We start from the raw sequence: 22,650 nt of genomic DNA on the forward strand, positions 1-22,650 counted from the left end.
TAGCCACGCAGCGTAACATGGCACTGTTGGATTTGAGGTGATTTGAGGTGCCCGCTAGGACCGCCAGGATTTGGTCGGTGCCAAAAAAGTACCCATCCCTTCATACAAATACAATCCTTTTCAAATACATCACTAAAGAAAGTGAAAGCAAAAATAAATACTATCACCAGTAGCAATGCTAATAATAGGGTAATAATAACAATATTAAGTCATTTGATGTTATTCATCTTCATTTTTTTTTCTTAAAAATATTTTTTAGAACCTTTCTTTTTCTTATTTTTAAAATAATTCTCCAAAATTAGGGAATCAATTTAGAATCAAAATGAATAAATAAAAATCAAGATCTGGATGTGAATCGATTTTTTGAGCAGCCCTAACAAACAATGAACATGTCATTTGTAAATATTGCTGCTCTGTCGTCGACATGACGGCTGACACTTGATTGTCCCCCAGCGACACTTACCGGCCAGGACGTGCTGGCTCCACTAACCTGGTCCTAGCGTGTTGCATGAATTAACTGACTATTACGTGCATGAATGTATCGTGGATTGAGTGAGCGTGCCATCTTATTGACTGGATGGAATATTTTCATGCTTTCTATTCATCAGGATGTTTTTATTAGGACTCCCTCTGTTAATTTACCATATGAGTTGGGAGAATTTGTTAGATGTAAATATAAATGGAATACAATGATTTGCAAATCATTTTCAACCCATATTCAGTTGAATATGCTACAAAGACAACATATTTGATGTTCAAACTGATAAACTTTTTTTTTTTTTGCAAATAATCATTAACTTTAGAATTTGATGCCAGCAACACGTGACAAAGAAGTTGGGAAAGGTGGGAATAAATACTGATAATGTTGAGGAATGCTCAGCAAACACTTATTTGGAACATCCCACAGGTGTGCAGGCTAATTGGGAACAGGTGGGTGCCATGATTAGGTATAAAAACAGCTTCCATGAAATGCTAAGTAATTCACAAGGATAGGGTGAGGGTCACCACTTTGTAAGCAAATTGTCAAACAGTTTTCGAACAACATTTCTCAACGAGCTATTGCAAAGAATTTATGGATTTTACCATGTACGGTCTATAAAATCATCAAAAAGTTCAGAGAATCTGGAGAAATCACTGCATGTCAGCGATATTACGGACTTTTGATCCCTCAGACGGTACTGCATCAAAAACCGACATCCGTGTGTAAAGGAAATCACCACATGGGCTCAAGAATACTTCATAAAACCACTGTCAGTGCAAGTTAAAACTCTACTATGCAAAGCCAAACCCATTTATCAACAATATCCTGAAACGCCACCGGCTTGGCTGGTCCCGAGCTCACCTAAGATAGACTGATGTAAAGTGGAAAGGTGTTCTGTGGTCTGATGAGTCCACATTTCAAATTATATTTGGAAACAGAGGATGTGGTGTCCTCCAGAACAAAGAGGAAAATAAACATTTGGATTGTTATAGGCGCAAAGTTGAAAAGACAGCATCTGTGATGGTATGGGGGTGTATTAGTGCCCAAGGCATGGGTAACTTACACGTCTGTGAAGGCACCATTAATGCTGAAAAGTTCATACAGGTTTTGGAGCAACATATGTTGTCATCCAAGCAACGTTATCATGGACGCCCCTGCTTATTTCAGCAAGACAAGTGTTACAGCGTGGCTTCGTAAAAAAAGAGTGCGGGTATTTACCTGGCCCGCCTGCAGTCCAGACCTGTCTCCCATCGAAAATGTGTGGCGCATTATGAAGCGTGAAATACGAAAGCGGAGACCCCAGACTGTTGAAGAACTGAAGCTCTACATAAAACAAGAATGGGAAAGAATTCCACTTTCTAAGCTTCAACAATTAGTTTCCTCAGTTCTCAAACGTTTATTGAGTGTTGTTAAAAAGAAAAGGTGATGTAACACAGTGGTGAACATGCCCTTTCCCAACTACTTTGGCACGTGTTGCAGCCATGAAATTCTAAGTTAATTATTATTTGTGGAAAAAAAAATAAAGTTTGAGTTTGAACATCAAATATCTTGTGTTTGTAGTGCATTTAACTGAATATGGGTTTAAAAGGATTTGCAAATAATTGTATTCCGTTTATATTTACATCTAACACAATTTCCCAACTCATACGGAAACAGGGTTTGCATATTTATAGTTTATACATTTTAAATGTAATATGTATACCTTTTAATTGCAATGAATTTATTAATATATCTTTACATATCATTTATATATCGTATATTTAGTATATATACTTTTGAACTGCAATTAATTTATAAATAAATATGTATTACTGCCATTCAAAGGGTATTTGTCAACTGTGCTTCCGGGACCTCCCAAGAAGAATGGCAGAACAATCATTGGAGTTTTTTTGAAAACCAGACATTACTAAAACAAGTTTGTTGTGTTTTCTTTTGTCACGTTGCAGAAAGATTCATCCAACTCAGATTCAGACTCAGGATCTGCCTCGGAGAAAAAAGCAGCTGACAGCGACTCGGAGGACGAGAAGCCTCGACCGGCCGTGTCTGGTTCTGAGTCACAGTCAGGTTCCAAGTCCGACTCGGAATCAGACCCGCCTCCCCGCAAAGCTCCCCAGGCACGGAAAAAAGCCGCAGGTGAATACTTCGAAGACCTCCTCAATCCCACCAACACGTCGTTCTGTGAGGAAACAGTGCCTGGAGAATCTTTGGTGGTCTCTCCTATTTCTGAGGATGAGGTAGTTAAAAAGTTCCTCTGTGGATGAGATCCGCCCGGAGGGACTGTCTTCATTGGCAAGACTTTGCAAAATTGCGTAGACCGGGATGGTGGTTCCTCTCTTTAAGAAGGGGAACCGGAGGGTGTGTTCCAAATATCGTGGGATCCCACTCCTCAGCCTTCCAGGTAAAGTCAATTCAGCTGTTCTGGAGAGGAGGCTACACCGGATAGTCCAATCTCGGATTCAGGAAGATCAGTGTGGGGTTTGACATATTTGAGAGGAATAGGTCTTTTGTACATTTAGTAAAAGTTTAAGATCTTATAGAGTTGAAGTCATGAAAAATGGGAGCTAATACAAGTGTTGCAATTATATTTTAGTTCAGTTTATATTGATATTAGGGCTGCGAATCTTTGGGTGTCCCACGATTCGATTCAATATCGATTCTTGGGGTCACGATTCGATAATATATCGATTTTTTTCGGTTCTTGATTTAAAAACGATATTTTTCCGATTCAAAACAATTCTGTATTCATTCAATACATAGGATTTCAGCAGGATCTACCCCAGTCTGCTGACATGCAAGCAGAGTAGTAGATTTAAAAAAAAAAAAAAAAGCTTTTATAATTGTAAAGGACAATGTTTTTTCAACTGATTGCAATAATGTAAATTTGTTTTAACTATTAAACGAACCAAAAATATGACTTATTTTATCTCTTTGAAAATATTGGACACAGTGTGTTGTCAAACTTATGAGATGCGATGCAAGTGTAAGCCACTGTGACACTATTGTTCTATTTTTTTTATTTTTTATAAATGTCTAATGATAATGTCAATGAGGGACTTTTAATCATTGCTATGCTGAGATTATAACTAATATTGATACTGTTGTTGATAATATTCATTTTTGTTTCACTACTTTTGGTTTGTTCTGTGTCGTGTTTGTGTCTCCTCAACTGTTTATTGCAGTTCTGAGTGTTGCCGGGTCAGGTTTGGTTTTGGAATTGGATTGGATTGTTATGGTATTGCTGTGTAGTAGTTTGTTGGATTGATTAAAAAAATTATTATTATTTTTTTTTTAAATGAGAATTGATTCTGAATCGCACAACGTATTCGAATCGATTTTTTTCCCACACCCCTAATTGATTTGGTTTATCTCCTCATTATATTTTCACACGACCGTCTTTCCTTCCACAGAGAAACCTGCACCCAAGCCTCGGTCAAGAAAACCCAAAGCTGTGCCTCCAAAACGTGCGGTGGTGGCGGCAGCGTCGTCATCATCGTCAGACAGCGACAGGTGAGCCTGCTGCCCCGCTACAGAGTTTAATTGGTGTCTTGGTTACTAAAGCTTTTTTTTGACACTGAATTTATTAAACTTAATTGTTTGTGTTTGAATTTTGTCAACTGATTTTATTTTATTTTTTTATCAAATTATGCTGAATATGTCATTGGACAAAAAAAATCAGTGTATACAAATTCACTACATAAATAATTCAGTGTAAAAAAATAAATATTCACTGTAAAAAATGAGTGTTCAAAAATGTGTTGTATCAAAACATTTTCATTCAGTGACTAAAAATTCAGTGTTGAAAAATTCACTGCTTCATCAAGCAACACTCACTTTGGGTAAATTGAGGCCGGAACCAATGGATCCTGTCTCAGGAACTGCCAATGGGGTGTCAAGTTTGAAGTCATGCTACAGGTCACGGCTACCTTGCCTTAATACTACACAATAAATAATTTAATGTGGCCCGCTGCATGTTTTCAAACTATAGAAATGATTCCAATGGTTAAAATCTGCACTTTGAAAGTGAGACTGTGCCTCCATTCTTGTGGCTTGTCCCCACAGCGACAGCGAGCCTGACCGCATCAGCGAGTGGAAGAAACGAGACGAGGAACGCAGGAGGGAGCTGGAGGAGCGGCGGAAAAAGGAAGAAGCGGAGGAGCTGCGGAGGCTACGGGAGCGGGAGAAGGAGGAGGAGGAGAAGCGGAAAAGAGAAAAAGAGGTGAAGAAGGCCAGCGACAGTGACAGCAGCAGCTCAGAAGAAGGCGTCGACGATCACCCGTTGAAGAGGTCCAAGAAACCTCCTCCGCCACCCATCCCGGCGCCTTCGGACTCAGACTCTCCACCGCCAGCTGAGGTACTTGTTTTTTTGTTTTTTTTTAAACCACACAGATCGCAACAAGTTTAGTCTTGCACTTGTCCTTGTTGGTAAAGGTGAAGAAACCAGCCAAGAAGTCCGACAACCAAAACAAAGGCAGAATAAAGAAGGAGCGGAAGGAGAAAGTGCTGAAAGAGAAGAAGGCCAAACACTCGGATGAAAGATCCAGAACCAGGTGAGCTCACCGTCACATGACCGGCGCCACACACGTCATAAAAGTGGAGGCCTAAAAGTTTCTTGCTCTCTCTCTCTGGAGGTCCAAGCCGGAAAAACCCAAACATAAATCAGAGAGGGCTCCGCCCAAGAAAGTAGAGAAGAAAAAAGGTATGTCCTTTCCCGTTTGGACATTGACTTAAACTTCACAAGTTTGGTAATATTGTTTACTAATCTTAGGAATTCAGTGGCTCAATTTGAGATGTTCAAAACAAATTGGGGACGGCGTGGTGCATTTGGGAGAGTGGCCGTGCCAGCAACCTGAGGGTTCCTGGTTCGATCCCCACCTTCTACCCACCTGGTCACTTTCATTGTGTCCTTGAGCAAGACACTTCACCCTTGCTCCTGATGGGTCCTGGTTAGGGCCTTGCATGGCAGCTCCTGCCATCAGTGTGTGAATGTGGAAATAGTGTCAAAGCGCTTTGAGCACCTTGAAGGTAGAATAGTCAATTAACTATTCATCTCAAAAAGTAGATATAGTTGGGGTGTCCTATTCAGGGTTTCCCCCAGATTGCCACCTTATGTGTGGCTATGAAATCACATGTTTATGATGTCATGAGTTGTTTGATTGGCAATGATGCATATATATATTTTTTTATAAGGCTAAACAAATGTTTTACATATATTTAAAAACAAATCTGTTATTCTGCCCTTCATGAATGTTGGAATTTAGTTCGCTAAATATGTAAACAGTCCTTTGAATTAGAGATGAAAAAAAATGACTTCAGGTGTTTTGATGTTCCCCACAAATAAGCCGCTGTAAAAGTATGCACACTACGGAAAGTACATATATTGTACATGAATTGTTGAAATCACCTTGAATTGACTCTACAATTTGGAATAAACTGAAAATAAGCAATGTAATTATACAGGATGAAGGTTGGGTTTAATGCCACTAGCTTAATGCTAACGTAAAAAGTTAAAGTACCAATGATTGTCACATTGGCAAAATTATTCTTTGCATTTTGACCCATCACCCTTGATCATCCCCTGGGAGGTGAGGGGAGCAATGAGCAGCAGTGGTGGCCACGCCCGGAAATCATTTTTGGTGATTAAACCCCCAATTCCAAGCCTTGATGCTGAGCGTCAAGCAGGGAGGTAATGGCTCCCATTTTTATAGTCTTGGGTATGACTCGGCCGGGGTTTTAACTCACAACCTACCCATCTCAGGGCGGTCACTCTAACCACTGAGTACATTGCAGTTTCTTCAAAATAGCCACCCTTTGCTCACTCTTGGCATTCTCTCCGTGAGCTTCAACAGGTAGTCACCTGAAAGGGTTTTCACTTCACAGGTGTCATAGTTTTGATGTGACAATCTACAATGTAAATAGTCCTGAAAATTAAGAAAACACATTGAATGTACTGAGTTCCTCGTCCTCACGAAGTACAATGAAAAGTGTCCAAGTTGATTTGACTGTTCCTCATTTCAGAAGCGTCGCCAGAGGAGAAACTTCAAAAACTCCACACAGATATTAAGTTTGCACTGAAAGTGGACAACCCCGTAAGTTTGGTCTGACACAATCACGTCAGCCTGTAATCAATGCTGCATGGCCTCTGATGCCTTGTGAACCTGCAGGACATTGACAAGTGTCTCCAAGCCCTGGAGGAGCTTGAAGTGTTGCCTGTCACCGGCCAGATCCTGCACAAGAACGCCGATCTCATCGCCACGCTTAAAAAGGTAGCTCCTCCCACTGGCTTCAACACTGTAACATACATATTCAGCATGTTAAAAAGGTGTGTTAAAAAGGTGTGTTAAAAAGGTATCCACTGTGTTGAACACATACATATTCAGCATTTTAAAAAGGTGTGTTAAAAATGTATCCACTGTGTTGAACACATACATATTCAGCATGTTCAAAAGGTTAAAAAGGTGTGTTGAAAAGGTATCCACTGTGTTGAACACATGCATATTCAGCATGTTAAAAAAGTTAAAAAGATGTGTTAAAAAGGTATCCACTGTGTTGAACGCATACATATTCAGCATGTTAAAAAGGTTAAAAAGGTGTGTTAAAAAGGTATCCACTATGTTGAACACATACATATTCAGCATGTTAAAAAAGTTAAAAAGATGTGTTAAAAAGGTATCCACTGTGTTGAACACATACATATTCAGCATGTTAAAAAAGTTAAAAAGGTGTGTTAAAAAGGTATCCTCTGTGTTGAACACATACATATTCAGCATGTTAAAAAAGTTAAAAAGATGTGTTAAAAAGGTATCCACTGTGTTGAACACATACATATTCACCAAGTTCAAAAAGTTAAAAAGATGTGTTAAAAGGGCATCCACTGTGTTGAACACATACATATTCAGCATGTTAAAAAAGTTAAAAAGATGTGTTAAAAGGGCATCCACTGTGTTGAACACATACATATTCAGCATGTTAAAAAAGTTAAAAAGGTGCGTTAAAAATGTATCCACTGTGTTAAACACATACATATTCAGCATGTTAAAAAAGTTGAAAAGGTATCCACTTTGTTGATCACATACATATTCAGCATGTTAAAAAAGTTAAAAAGGTGTGTTGAAAAGGTATCCACTGTGTTGAACACATACATATTCAGCATGTTCAAAAAGTTAAAAAGATGTGTTAAAAATGTATCCACTGTGTTGAACACATGCATATTCAGCATGTTAAAAAAGTTAAAAAGGTGTGTTAAAAAGGTATCCACTGTGTTGAACACATGCATATTCAGCATGTTAAAAAAGTTAAAAAGGTGTGTTGAAAAGGTATCCACTGTGTTGAACACATACATATTCAGCATGTTCAAAAAGTTAAAAAGATGTGTTAAAAAGGTATCCACTGTGTTGAACATACATATTCAGCATGTTAAAAAAGTTAAAAAGATGTATTAAAAAGGTATCCACTGTGTTGAACACATGCATATTCAGCATGTTAAAAAAGTTAAAAAGATGTGTTGAAAAGGTATCCACTGTGTTGAACACATGCATATTCAGCATGTTAAAAAAGTTAAAAAGATGTGTTGAAAAGGTATCCACTGTGTTGAACACATACATATTCAGCATGTTAAAAAAGTTAAAAAGGTGTGTTAAAAAGGTATCCACTGTGTTGAACACATACATATTCACCATGTTAAAAAAGTTATAAAGATGTGTTAAAAAGGTATCCACTGTCTTGAACACCTACATATTCAGCATGTTAAAAAGGTTAAAAAGGTGTGTTAAAAAGGTATCCACTGTGTTGAACACATACGTATCAGGCATGTTAAAAAAGTTAAAAAGATGTGTTAAAAAGTTTTGTTAAAAAGGTATCCACTGTGTTGAACACATGCATATTCAGCATGTTCAAAAAGTTAAAAAGGTGTGTTGAAAAGGTATCCACTGTGTTGAACACATGCATATTCACCATGTTAAAAAAGTTAAAAAGATGTGTTAAAAGGGTATCCACTGTGTTGAACACATAATTCAGCATGTTCAAAAAGTTAAAAAGATGTGTTAAAAAGGTATCCACTGTGTTGAAGACAAACATATTCAGCATGTTAAAAAACTTAAAAAGGTGCGTTAAAAAGTTATCCACTGTGTTGAACACAAAGATATTCAGCATGTTAAAAAGATGTGTTAAAAAGGTATCCACTGTGTTGAACACATACATATTAAGCATGTTAAAAAGGTTAAAAAGGTGTGTTGAAAAGGTATCCACTGTGTTGAACACATGCATATTCACCATGTTAAAAAAGTTAAAAAGATGTGTTAAAAAGGTATCCACTGTGTTGAACATACATATTCAGCATGTTAAAAAATTTAAAAAGGTGTGTTAAAAAGGTATCCACTGTGTTGAACATACATATTCAGCATGTTAAAAAAGTTAAAAAGGTGTGTTAAAAAGGTATCCACTGTGTTGATTACATACATATTCAGCATGTTAAATAAGTTAAAAAGGTGTGTTAAAAAGGTATCCACTGTGTTGAACACATACATATTCAGCATGTTAAAAAAGTTAAAAAGGTGTGTTAAAAAGGTATCCACTGTGTTGATTACATACATATTCAGCATGTTAAAAAAGTTAAAAAGGTGTGTTAAAAAGGTATCCACTGTGTTGATTACATACATATTCAGCATGTTAAAAAAGTTAAAAAGGTGCGTTAAAAAGGTATCCACTGTGTTAAACACATACATATTCAGCATGTTAAAAAAGTTAAAAAGGTGTGTTGAAAAGGTATCCACTTTGTTGATCACATACATATTCAGCATGTTAAAAAAGTTAAAAAGGTGTGTTGAAAAGGTATCCTCTGTGTTGAACACATACATATTCAGCATGTTAAAAAAGTTAAAAAGATGTGTTAAAAAGGTATCCACTGTGTTGAACACATACATATTCAGCATGTTAAAAAAGTTAAAAAGGTGTGTTAAAAAGGTATCCACTGTGTTGATTACATACATATTCAGCATGTTAAAAAAGTTAAAAAGGTGCGTTAAAAAGGTATCCACTGTGTTAAACACATACATATTCAGCATGTTAAAAAAGTTAAAAAGGTGTGTTGAAAAGGTATCCACTTTGTTGATCACATACATATTCAGCATGTTAAAAAAGTTAAAAAGGTGTGTTGAAAAGGTATCCTCTGTGTTGAACACATACATATTCAGCATGTTAAAAAAGTTAAAAAGATGTGTTAAAAAGGTATCCACTGTGTTGAACACATACATATTCAGCATGTTAAAAAACTTAAAAAGGTGTGTTAAAAAGGTATCCACTGTGTTGATTACATACATATTCAGCATATTAAAAAAGTTAAAAGGTGTGTTAAAAAGGTATTCACTGTGTTGAACACATACATATTCAGCATGTTAAAAAAGTTAAAAAGGTGTGTTAAAAAGGTATCCACTGTGTTGAACACATACATATTCAGCATGTTAAAAAAGTTTAAAAGTTGTGTTAAAAAGGTATCCTCTGTGTTGAACACATACATATTCAGCATGTTAAAAAAGTTAAAAAGATGTGTTAAAAAGGTATCCACTGTGTTAAACACATACATATTCAGCATGTCAAAAAAGTTAAAAAGATGTGTTAAAAAGGTATCCACTGTGTTGAACACATACATATTCAGCATGTTAAAAAAGTTAAAAAGATGTGTTAAAAAGGCATCCACTGTGTTGAACATACATATTCAGCATGTTAAAAAAGTTAAAAAGATGTGTTAAAAATGTATCCACTGTGTTGAACACATACATATTCAGCATGTTAAAAAAGTTAAAAAGATGTGTTAAAAAGGTATCCACTGTGTTGAACACATACATATTCAGCATGTTAAAAAAGTTAAAAAGACGTGTTAAAAAGGTATCCACTGTGTTGAACACATACATATTCAGCATGTTCCATCCATCCATCCATCCATTTTCTACCGCTCATTCCCTTTTGTTCAGCATGTTAAAAAAGTTATAAATATATCCACCGTGTTGAACACATACATATTCAGCATGTTAAAAAAGTTAAAAAGGTGTGTTGAAAAGGTATCCACTTTGTTGATCACATACATATTCAGCATGTTAAAAAAGTTAAAAAGGTGCGTTAAAAAGGTATCCACTGTGTTGAACACATACATATTCAGCATGTTAAAAAAGTTAAAAAGGTGTGTTAAAAAGGTATCCACTGTGTTGAACACATACATATTCAGCATGTTTCAAAGGACGACAAAAAGCTTCACATTCCTTAAGTTTTGCAACATTTACTTGTTTGGAAGGGGCTTGGTTTTAGCATGAAGTATACTTTTTATACCAATCTGTTCCACTGATGCAGGTTTTCTATATAACTAATGGAAATATTAAACTGTCCCCATCAAAAGGTTTTATTGACAGCATCATTACACTGGAACCTGCTAAAAAGGGGATTTTTGCCCATCATTCACAATCCTAATGTGTACAAGAACACATATGTTTTTCTTCTTTTATGCATTCTAATTTGTAAAATATGGCAAGTACGCGGTGGCTTACAACTCTGACATGACAAAGTGACACCTCTGACAGTCACACTGTATGGACCATGACTTGATGACACCTCTGACAGTCACACTGTATGGACCATGACTTGATGACTTGACGCTCATACTGTATGGACCATGACTTGATGACTTGACGCTCACACTGTATGGACCATGACTTGATGACACCTCTGACGCTCACACTGTATGGACCATGACTTGATGACTTGACGCTCACACTGTATGGACCATGACTTGATGACACCTCTGACGCTCACACTGTATGGACCATGACTTGATGACTTGACGCTCACACTGTATGGACCATGACTTGATGACTTGACGCTCACACTGTATGGACCATGACTTGATGACACCTCTGACGCTCACACTGTATGGACCATGACTTGATGACTTGACGCTCACACTGTATGGACCATGACTTGATGACACCTCTGACACTCACACTGTATGGACCATGATTTGATGACTTGACGCTCACACTGTATGGACCATGACTTGATGACACCTCTGACGCTCACACTGTATGGACCATGACTTGATGACTTGACGCTCACACTGTATGGACCATGACTTGATGACTTGACGCTCACACTGTCTGCACCATGACTTGATGACACCTTTGACGCTCACACTGTATGGACCATGACTTGATGACTTGACGCTCACACTGTATGGACCATGACTTGATGACACCTCTGACAGTCACACTGTATGGACCATGACTTGATGACACCTCTGACACTCACACTGTATGGACCATGACATGATGACTTGACGCTCACACTGTATGGACCATGACTTGATGGCTTAATGACTTGACGCTCACACTGTCTGGACCATGACTTGATGACACCTTTGACGCTCACACTGTATGGACCATGACTTGATGACTTGACGCTCACACTGTATGGACCATGACTTGATGACACCTCTGACGCTCACACTGTATGGACCATGACTTGATGACTTGACGCTCACACTGTATGGACCATGACTTGATGACTTGACGCTCACACTGTCTGCACCATGACTTGATGACACCTTTGACGCTCACACTGTATGGACCATGACTTGATGACTTGACGCTCACACTGTATGGACCATGACTTGATGACACCTCTGACAGTCACACTGTATGGACCATGACTTGATGACACCTCTGACACTCACACTGTATGGACCATGACTTGATGACACCTCTGACGCTCACACTGTATGGACCATGACTTGATGACACCTCTGACACTCACACTGTATGGACCATGACTTGATGACACCTCTGACGCTCACACTGTATGGACCATGACTTGATGACTTGACGCTCACACTGTATGGACCATGACTTGATGACTTGACGCTCACACTGTATGGACCATGACTTGATGACACCTCTGACGCTCACACTGTATGGACCATGACTTGATGACTTGACGCTCACACTGTATGGACCATGACTTGATGACACCTCTGACACTCACACTGTATGGACCATGATTTGATGACTTGACGCTCACACTGTATGGACCATGACTTGATGACACCTCTGACGCTCACACTGTATGGACCATGACTTGATGACTTGACGCTCACACTGTATGGACCATGACTTGATGACTTGACGCTCACACTGTCTGCACCATGACTTGATGACACCTTTGACGCTCACACTGTATGGACCATGACTTGATGACTTGACGCTCACACTGTATGGACCATGACTTGATGACACCTCTGACAGTCACACTGTATGGACCATGACTTGATGACACCTCTGACACTCACACTGTATGGACCATGACATGATGACTTGACGCTCACACTGTATGGACCATGACTTGATGGCTTAATGACTTGACGCTCACACTGTCTGGACCATGACTTGATGACACCTTTGACGCTCACACTGTATGGACCATGACTTGATGACTTGACGCTCACACTGTATGGACCATGACTTGATGACACCTCTGACGCTCACACTGTATGGACCATGACTTGATGACTTGACGCTCACACTGTATGGACCATGACTTGATGACTTGACGCTCACACTGTCTGCACCATGACTTGATGACACCTTTGACGCTCACACTGTATGGACCATGACTTGATGACTTGACGCTCACACTGTATGGACCATGACTTGATGACACCTCTGACAGTCACACTGTATGGACCATGACTTGATGACACCTCTGACACTCACACTGTATGGACCATGACATGATGACTTGACGCTCACACTGTATGGACCATGACTTGATGGCTTAATGACTTGACGCTCACACTGTCTGGACCATGACTTGATGACACCTTTGACGCTCACACTGTATGGACCATGACTTGATGACTTGACGCTCACACTGTATGGACCATGACTTGATGACACCTCTGACAGTCACACTGTATGGACCATGACATGATGACTTGACGCTCACACTGTATGGACCATGACTTGATGACTTGACGCTCACACTGTATGGACCATGACTTGATGACACCTCTGACAGTCACACTGTATGGACCATGACTTGATGACTTGACATTCACACTGTATGGACCATGACTTGATGACTTGACGCTCACACTGTCTGGACCATGACTTGATGACACCTTTGACACTCACACTGTATGGACCATGACATGATGACTTGACGCTCACACTGTATGGACCATGACATGATGACTTGACGCTCACACTGTATGGACCATGACTTGATGACTTGACGCTCACACTGTATGGACCATGACTTGATGACACCTCTGACAGTCACACTGTATGGACCATGACTTGATGACTTGACATTCACACTGTATGGACCATGACTTGATGACTTGACGCTCACACTGTCTGGACCATGACTTGATGACACCTTTGACACTCACACTGTATGGACCATGACATGATGACTTGACGCTCACACTGTATGGACCATGACATGATGACTTGACGCTCACACTGTATGGACCATGACTTGATGACACCTCTGACTGTCACACTGTATGGACCATGACTTGATGACTTGACGCTCACACTGTATGGACCATGACTTGATGACACCTCTGACAGTCACACTGTATGGACCATGACTTGATGACACCTCTGACAGTCACACTGTATGGACCATGACTTGATGACTTGACAGTCACACTGTATGGACCATGACTTGATGACTTGACACTCACACTGTATGGACCATGACTTGATGACTCGACGCTCACACTGTATGGACCATGACTTGATGACTAGACGCTCACACTGTATTGACCATGACTTGATGAGTTTCCTCACACTGACTGAGTCCTTGTCGACTGAAGTGAGCAAATGAAACCTAAAGTGTAAAAAACCACAACAATAAAAGGGCATCATGTGATCTGTGTTCACATTAGTAGTAAAGTATATGATGTATCAAATAATATAATATCTGTTTGTGGTGAAGTGAATTATATTTATATAGCTCTTTTCTCTAGTGACTCAAAGCACTTTACATAGTGAAGGCCAATATCAAAGTTCCATTGAAAGCAGTGTGGGTGGCCCAAGGACACAACGGCAGTGACTAGGACGGCGGGGGCGGGAATCGAACCTGGAACCCTGAAGTCGCTGGCACGGCCGCTCTACCAACCGAGCTTTGAAATTGCTGTTGGAAATGTACGTTGTCTTCTCTGCTGCAGATCCGGCGCTACAAAGCCAGCCAGGCGGTGATGGAGAAGGCCAGTCAGGTCTACAACAAACTCAAGCTGCGCTTTGTGGGCAAAGCAGAGGTGGCAGCCAAGCCCAAAGGCGAGGACAAGGACAAGGACGAGGACAAGGACGAGGACAAGGAGGAGAAGAAGGAGAAGGAGGAGCAAGACACAGGTGGAACACTTTGATCTGCTCATGCAAAGGAGCACTACTGTATTGCTAAAAGATGCAAATGTTCCCCGGCTCCATTCCACCGCAGTCAACGGAGAGTCCGGACAGAAAGGAGAGGAAGCGAAAGATGAGAGTCATGACCACGCTGCTTCTAGTCCAATCAGGTCAGTCTTATAACATCACTCGGATTAATACACTTTAACTTGCTCAAAAGCTCAGCTGCGCTTGCCCGTCTTACACTTTATGCAATTGTTCCATCTGCAAGTTATTTGTGATGACAGCCACTTTGCGTCATGCGAAGGAAAAAACTCAAAATAATCCACCTCACCCTTGTCAAAAGCCAGGGTACGCATGCTCATACACCATCACATGTGCAACACAGACGTGTCACATAATCAATGCGATTTGATACACCCGCCAGTCATGAATGATAATTGCCACCCTGCACAATCAAAATGAAAAAGACTAAAAAAAAAAATCCACCTCACCCAGTCAAGAGCCAAGGTACACTTGCTTGGCCACAATGTCGTATAATTAATGTGATTGTTCCACCTGCCAGTTATTAATGATAATAGCCGCCTTACTTAATTAAATTAAATCAACTCGAAAGAATCCACATGAACTGGTCAAAAGCTAAAATGTGCTTGACTGTACAACATAGTTGTCTTATACTGTAGAATATACATTTGTTCTACTTTCAAATCCAACCATCCATCCATTTTCTACCGCTTGTCCCCTACGGGGTCACGGGAAGTGCTGGAGCCTATGAAAAAGACTCAAAATAATCCACCTCACCCGGTCAAAAGCCAAGGTACGCTTGCTCACACCCCATCACATGTGTAACGCAGACGTATTATATAATGAATGAGATAGTTCCACTTGCCAGTTATTCATGGTAACAGCCACTTTGCATAATATAAATGAAAAAGACTAAAAAAAAATCCACCTCAGCCATTCAAGACCTAATGTACACTCGCTCACCCACGATCACATTTGCAACACAGATGTATCCTAGAATTAATGCGATTTATATCATCTGCCGGTCATGAATGATAATTGCCACCCTGCACAATCGAAATGAAAAAGACTAAAAAAAAAAATCCACCTCACCCAGTCAAGAGCCAAGGTACACTTGCTTGGCCACAATGTCGTATAATTAATGTGATTGTTCCACCTGCCAGTTATTAATGATAATAGCCGCCTTATTTAATTAAATTAAATCAATTCAAAGCAATCCACATGAACCGGTCAAAAGCTAAAATGCGCTTGCCTGTACAACATAGTTGTCTTATACTGTAGAATATACATTTGTTCTACTTTCAAATCCAACCATCCATCCATTTTCTACCGCTTGTCCCTTATGGGGTTGTGGGAAGTGCTGGAGCCTATGAAAAAGACTCAAAATAATCCACCTCACCCAGTCAAAAGCCAAGGTACGCTTGCTCACACACCATCACATGTGTAACGCAGACGTATTATATAATGAATGCCAGTTATTCATGATAACAGCCACTTTGCATAATATAAATGAAAAAGACTAAAAGAAATCCACCTCAGCCATTCAAGAGCTAATGTACACTCGCTCACCCACGATCACATGTGCAACACAGACGTATCCTAGAATTAATGCGATTTGATACATCTGCCAGTCATGAATGATATTTGCCACCCTGCACAATCAAAATTAAAAACACAAAAAAAATCCACCTCACCCGGTCAAGAGCCAAGTAAGGTACACTTGCTTGGCCACAATGTCGTATAATTCATGTGATTGTTCCTCCTGCCAGTTATTAATGATAATAGCCGCCCTATGTAAAATTACAATACTCAAAAGTAATCTACTAGTCAAAAGCGATGGTGCGCTACCAGGCTTGCTTCTGTTAAACGTAGAGGTGTCATATCCTTCATGCAATTGCTCCACCTGCCAGTTAAGGATATTTGCCACCTTGTTTAACAGAAATACTCAAAGTAATCCACATCTACCGATCAAAGGTTTTGGTGCGCAACATAATTCATACAATTGCTCCACTTGCCAGGAATTAATGATAATTGCCGCAGTGCATAACATAAATGAGAAAGATTCAAAATTATCCACGTCAACCTGTCAAAAGCCATGGTGCACTTGCTCCTGTGCAACATAGAGCTTTCATACTATTTATGCAATTGTTCCACCGGCCAGTTACTGTTGATAACAGCCACTCTGTGAAGGCACATTACCAACGTGTCATAGAAATAACACAATCGCTACACCTACCAGGTGTTAATGCAGTGGTTCTTAACCTTGTTGGAGGTACCGAACCCCAGCAGTTTCATAAGCACATTCACCGAACCCTCCTTTAGTGGAAAAAAAAATAAATAAATTTTTTTCAAATTCAAGACAAAGTTATATGTTTTGGTAACACTTTAGTATGGGGAACATATTCTAAGTAACAAAGACTTAATTTAAAAGGCTAAGGGCCAGGGTTAGAGGGTTAGGGTTATAATAAGGCCATGCCGAATAAGGCATTAATAAGTACTTAATAATGACTACTTAAGAGCCAATATGCAGAGGTGGGTAGTAACGCGCTACATTTACTCCGTTACATCTACTCGAGTAACTTTTGGGATGAATTGTACTTCTAAGAGTAGTTTTTGTGCTACATACTTTTACTTTTACTTGAGTATATTTATAGAGAAGAAACGCTACTTTTACTCCGCTCCATTTATCTACAATCAGCTCGTTACTCGCTACTTTTTTTTTAATCGATCTGTTAATGTTTGTTTTGGTTTTGTCAGACACACATTCAAAGTAGGATCTACGCATGTCTGCGTTTCACCAATCACATGCAGTCACTGGTGACGTTGGACCAATCAAACAAAACCAGGTGGTCACGTGACCGTCACACGTTCAACCCGACTTAAACAAGTTGAAAAACTTATTGGGGTGTTATCATTTAGTGGTCAATTGTACTGTACTGTGCAGTCTACTAATAAAAGTTTCAATCAATCAATCAAAAATGTAAAGGAAAAAAGACACTTTTTATTTCAACCGTACTTCCCGTCACAAGCCTAAAGACTGATCGCACAGTTCCTGTCTTCACAATAAAAGTGCCGCTCTATCGCGCCTGCGCTAACAAAATAAGAGTCTCTGAAAGCCAGCGCGAACAAGCTAGCAAACCGATGTATTTCTTGTAAAGTGTATAAAAACGAATATGGAAGCTGGACAAATAAGATGCCAAAAACCAAATACCATGTGGTATTAGACAGAAAGGAGGAACTTTTTTTCTCCTCCTTTTGAAAACATGGACATTATCAGCACTATACTGTCTGATTCCAATCAATGCAAATCATCAGAATCAGGTAATACACCAACTTATATTCTTGTCTTCATTAAAGATAGGAATCTATATGTTAAACATGCATGTATATTCATTAAAACACCTTTAACATGTCAACAAAAACGGCAAAATAAGTACATATAAATTATATACTGTATATATAAATATGTGTATATATATATATATATACATATATGATATGTGTGTATGTATATGTATATATATACATACACTGTGTATGTGTATGTATATATGAGGTAGATCACCTCGACTTGGTCATTTATTAAGTTAATTGATTAACGTTGAAAAACTTATTGGGGTGTTACCATTTAGTGGTCAATTGTACGGAATATGTACTGTACTGTGCAATCTACTAATACAAGTTTCAATCAATCAATGAATGCCTACTGAGCCTATGGTGCTATTAAGTTATTGTGGCTCAATGTGCCTTCTTTTTTTTTATTTTAATGTATTATTATTTAATATATATTATTGTTTTAGTTGCTTAAGAGATATTGTTGGCTCTAAATTTGCTCATTGCTATTTTTATGTTTTTGTGCATTATTTGTTGCCGTAATCATTAAACGAACAGGTTATTCATCAGTTACTCAGTACTTGAGTAGTTTTTCACAACATACTTTTTACTTTTACTCAAGTATATATTTGGGTGACTACTCCTTACTTTTACTTGAGTAATACATCTCTAAAGTAACAGTACTCTTACTTGAGTACAATTTCTGGCTACTCTACCCACCTCTGCCAATATGTTACTAATTTGCATGTTAATAAGCAACTAATTAATGGTGAATATGTTCCCCATACTTAAATAAATAAATAAATGGGTTGTACTTATATAGCGCTTTTCTACCTTCAAGGTACTCAAAGCGCTTTGACACTACTTCCACATTTACCCATTCACACACACATTCACACACTGATGGAGGGAGCTGCCATGCAAGGCGCCAACCAGCACCCATCAGGAGCAAGGGTGAAGTGTCTTGCTCAGGACACAACGGACGTGACGAGGTTGGTACTAGGTGGGGATTGAACCAGGGACCCTTGGGTTGCCCACGGCCACTCTTCCACTGCGCCACAGCGTCCCTTAAGTGTTACCATGTTTTTTTACGGGTGCACAAAATGAAGCGTGCATGAACATCACCTTGTTCAAGGAACAAAACCAACACAGTGCATAAACTCACAACAAATGACACACCTGCAAATTAGTGTGACCTCAGCTGTTGCCGTATCCGTAATACGCAGATAGGGAGAAGTTTTTATTTACACGATGAGTCGGGTGTGTTTTGACCTCCGCCGAACCCCTGAGCCCGACTAACCGAACCCCTAGGGCAGGGGTCACCAACGCGGTGCCCGCGGGCACCAGGTCGCCCGTAAGGACCAGATGAGTCGCCCGCTGGCCTGTTCTAAAAATAGCTCAAATAGCAGCACTTACCAGTGAGCTGCCTCTATTTTTTAAATGTTATTTATTTACTAGCAAGCTGGTCGCGCTTTGCTCTACATTTTTAATTCTAAGAGAGACAAAACTCAAATAGAATTTAAAAATCCAAGAAAATATTTGAAAGACTCGGTCTTTGCTTGTTTAAATAAATTAATTTATTTTTTTTACTTTGCTTCTTATAACTTTCAGAAAGACAATTTTAGAGAAAAAATACAACCTTAAAAATGATTTTAGGATTTTTAAACACATATACCTTTTTACCTTTTAAATTCCTTCTTCTTCTTTCCTGACAATTTAAATCAATGTTCAAGTAATTTTCTTTTTATTTATTGTAAAGAATAATAAATACATTTTAATTTAATTCTTCATTTTAGCGTCTGTTTTTTCGACGAAGAATATTTGTAAAATATTTCTTAAAACTTATGATTAAAATTCAAAAAAATTATTCTGGCAAATCTAGAAAATCTTTGGAATCAAATTTAAATCTTATTTCAAAGTCTTTTGAATTTCTTTTAAAAAAATTGTTCTGGAAAATCTAGAAAAATATAATGATTTGTCTTTGTTAGAAATATAGATTGGTCCAATTTGTTATATATTCTAACAAAATGCAGATTGGATTATAATCTTTTTAAAACATGTCATCAAAATTCTAAAATTAATCTTAATAAGGAAAAATTACTAATGATGTTCCATAAATTCTTTAAAAAAAAATTCAAAAAGATTCGAATTAGCTAGTTTTTCTCTTCTTTTTTTCGGTTGAATTTTGAATTTTAAAGTGTCGAAATTGAAGATAAACTATGTTTCAAAATTAAATTTTAAATTTTTTCCTGTTATTTCCTCTTTTAAACCGTTAAATTAAGTGGTTTTTTTAATCATTTATCCTCTACAAAAAACCTTCCGTAAAAGGAAAAAAAATGTACGAAGGAATAACATATATATATATATATATATTAGGGGTGTAACGGTACACACAAATTTCGGTTCGGTACGTACCTCGGTTTAGAGGTCACGGTTCGGTTCATTTTCGGTACAGTAAGAAAACAACAAAATATAAATTTTTGGGTTATTTATTTACCAAATTTGTAAACAATGGCTTTATCCTTTTAACATTGGGAACACTATAATAATTCTGCCCACGTTAATCCACATTAAACTGCCTCAAGTTGTTGCTTAGATTAAATAAAATGAATAAAACTTTCTTCTACATATAAAAAGTGCAACATTTAACAGTTTCAAGTCAATTCATCATGCTTAATGTATTACAGCATTTGGGAAGCCTGTAGTTGACTTTTATTATACACGCACACACAAACGCACGCACACAGCAAAATGAGCTAACGTAACGCTAAAAGCTAATTAGCCTTCACCTCAACCCAGAACTATGAGCGAGCTGAGCTGCAGTTTAAGTTTCTAGAAGGTCAACGGGTTCATAGTGATGTTAGTAGTAGTCGTGACTGGGAAGTTTTTTTTACAATTTGGGGAGTGTACGATGTCATTCTAAATACATATCTGCTCATCTCGACGCCGGAGCACTGACAACATGTGCTCTGAATACGCACTGCCGATTGGCTGTTACATTGCTCTGAATACGCACTGCTGATTGGCTTTGTATGTAACCAATCAGATGGTTGTGTGGGCGGGACAATGCTGGGTGCTCACTGCTCAGACAGAGGCAGAAAGCAGAGCAGCTTGTTAAGACTTTAGTGTACAAACTCGTTCGATACACCCTCGTACCGTTACACCCCTAATATATATATATATTTTTTTATTTCTTTATTAAAGGTAAATTGAGCAAATTGGCTATTGCTGGCAATTTATTTAAGTGTGTATCAAACTGGTAGCCCTTCGCATTAATCAGTACCCAAGAAGTAGCTCTTGGTTTCAAAAAGGTTGGTGACCCCTGCCCTAGAGTTCGATTGAACCCAGGTTAAGAACCACTGTATTAATGATAATTGCCACAAAAACACAACACAACAAATTGTTCTTTTCTTGTTATTCAATTCAACTTTATTTTCAGCACTTTTGTTTTTTAATCCGCAAAAAAAAAGCAACCGAAAAGTCCAAAAGATTGTGCTAACGTTGTCCTCAGGCGCAGCCTCGACAGTCCGCCCCAGACCAACGACTTTGCCCAAGCTGACAACGACGACAACAACAACAACAACAACAACGACATCTCTGCAGAGACACGAGCGTCCCCAGTGGAAAGTTAAAAGAAGGAAGGAAAGAGCAGTGCAGTGGACCAAGGCGGTGGAAGAGGAGGAGTCAGACACCCTTTCTGACCCTTTTGTCACACGTGTAAAGAAGCCTTGGTATACTTTACTTGGTGTGGCTTCTTGCACACCATCCTGACCTTTGTCACGCGTGTAAAGAAGCCTCGGTATACTTTGTGTCACACACACGTCTTCTCTCACACCATCCGGCCTTTTTTTTTTTATTCCTACTGTAGAATGAATCCATGCTGCCGCAGGTATGCTTTCAGCCAAACATTTCACTTTGACATCATGGAGCAGCCCTGACACCTGTTGGCTTCCTTTTTGTAGCCCATATTAATAATATCTCACACACACAGCACTCGTCTGTTTGTAGTACTGCTTGTCTTAAGTTTGTGTCTGCTTTTCTTTTTTAATCTGATCCAGAATGATATGTAAGACAATGAAGAGTTCAAGTCCAACTAATGTCTTCTGACTTTTTTATATATATATATATATATATATACATATATATATATATATACATATATATATATATATATATATATATATATATATATATATTCCTCTTTTGACACATTGCTTCTATTAATGTGGTGTTATTGCACCCTGTGATGTGCGAGTCTGCTAATGTTCACCACAAAGTGTAGCTGCAGACTAAAATGGAATTCTCCTGAATAAACCAAGTAGAGCAGCAGGTGTTATAACTGCTGTGTGAGCGTGTTCAAAACTCCCTACTTCACACTTTGATGATACAAAATACCTTATTTTGCGGCCCCCACCTTACTAT

At 38.6% G+C, this 22,650-nt stretch overlaps 2 protein-coding genes across 2 annotated transcripts in view; one reads left to right on the plus strand and one right to left on the minus strand.

Annotated features, from left to right (window-relative positions):
* Positions 1–22,321, plus strand: part of LOC133540526 (hepatoma-derived growth factor-related protein 2-like) — a 34,523-nt gene extending 12,202 nt beyond the window's left edge. The window contains exons 7-16 of the mRNA XM_061883197.1: positions 2,428–2,614; positions 3,889–3,988; positions 4,541–4,832; positions 4,910–5,028; positions 5,110–5,177; positions 6,497–6,567; positions 6,643–6,744; positions 14,697–14,880; positions 14,966–15,041; positions 21,740–22,321. Of these exons, the coding sequence (XP_061739181.1) occupies positions 2,428–2,614; positions 3,889–3,988; positions 4,541–4,832; positions 4,910–5,028; positions 5,110–5,177; positions 6,497–6,567; positions 6,643–6,744; positions 14,697–14,880; positions 14,966–15,041; positions 21,740–21,860 (1,320 nt within the window). The 3' untranslated portion in view covers positions 21,861–22,321. The remainder of the gene's footprint in view (positions 1–2,427; positions 2,615–3,888; positions 3,989–4,540; positions 4,833–4,909; positions 5,029–5,109; positions 5,178–6,496; positions 6,568–6,642; positions 6,745–14,696; positions 14,881–14,965; positions 15,042–21,739) is intronic.
* The window catches only part of LOC133540959 (transducin-like enhancer protein 1), a 372,555-nt gene that overhangs the window by 159,729 nt on the left and 190,176 nt on the right, over positions 1–22,650 (minus strand). The gene's annotated exons all lie outside the window — the stretch shown is intronic.

This window comes from Nerophis ophidion, linkage group LG22 (genome assembly GCF_033978795.1).
Source record: "Nerophis ophidion isolate RoL-2023_Sa linkage group LG22, RoL_Noph_v1.0, whole genome shotgun sequence".
In the NCBI taxonomy this organism is placed as follows: domain Eukaryota; kingdom Metazoa; phylum Chordata; class Actinopteri; order Syngnathiformes; family Syngnathidae; genus Nerophis; species Nerophis ophidion.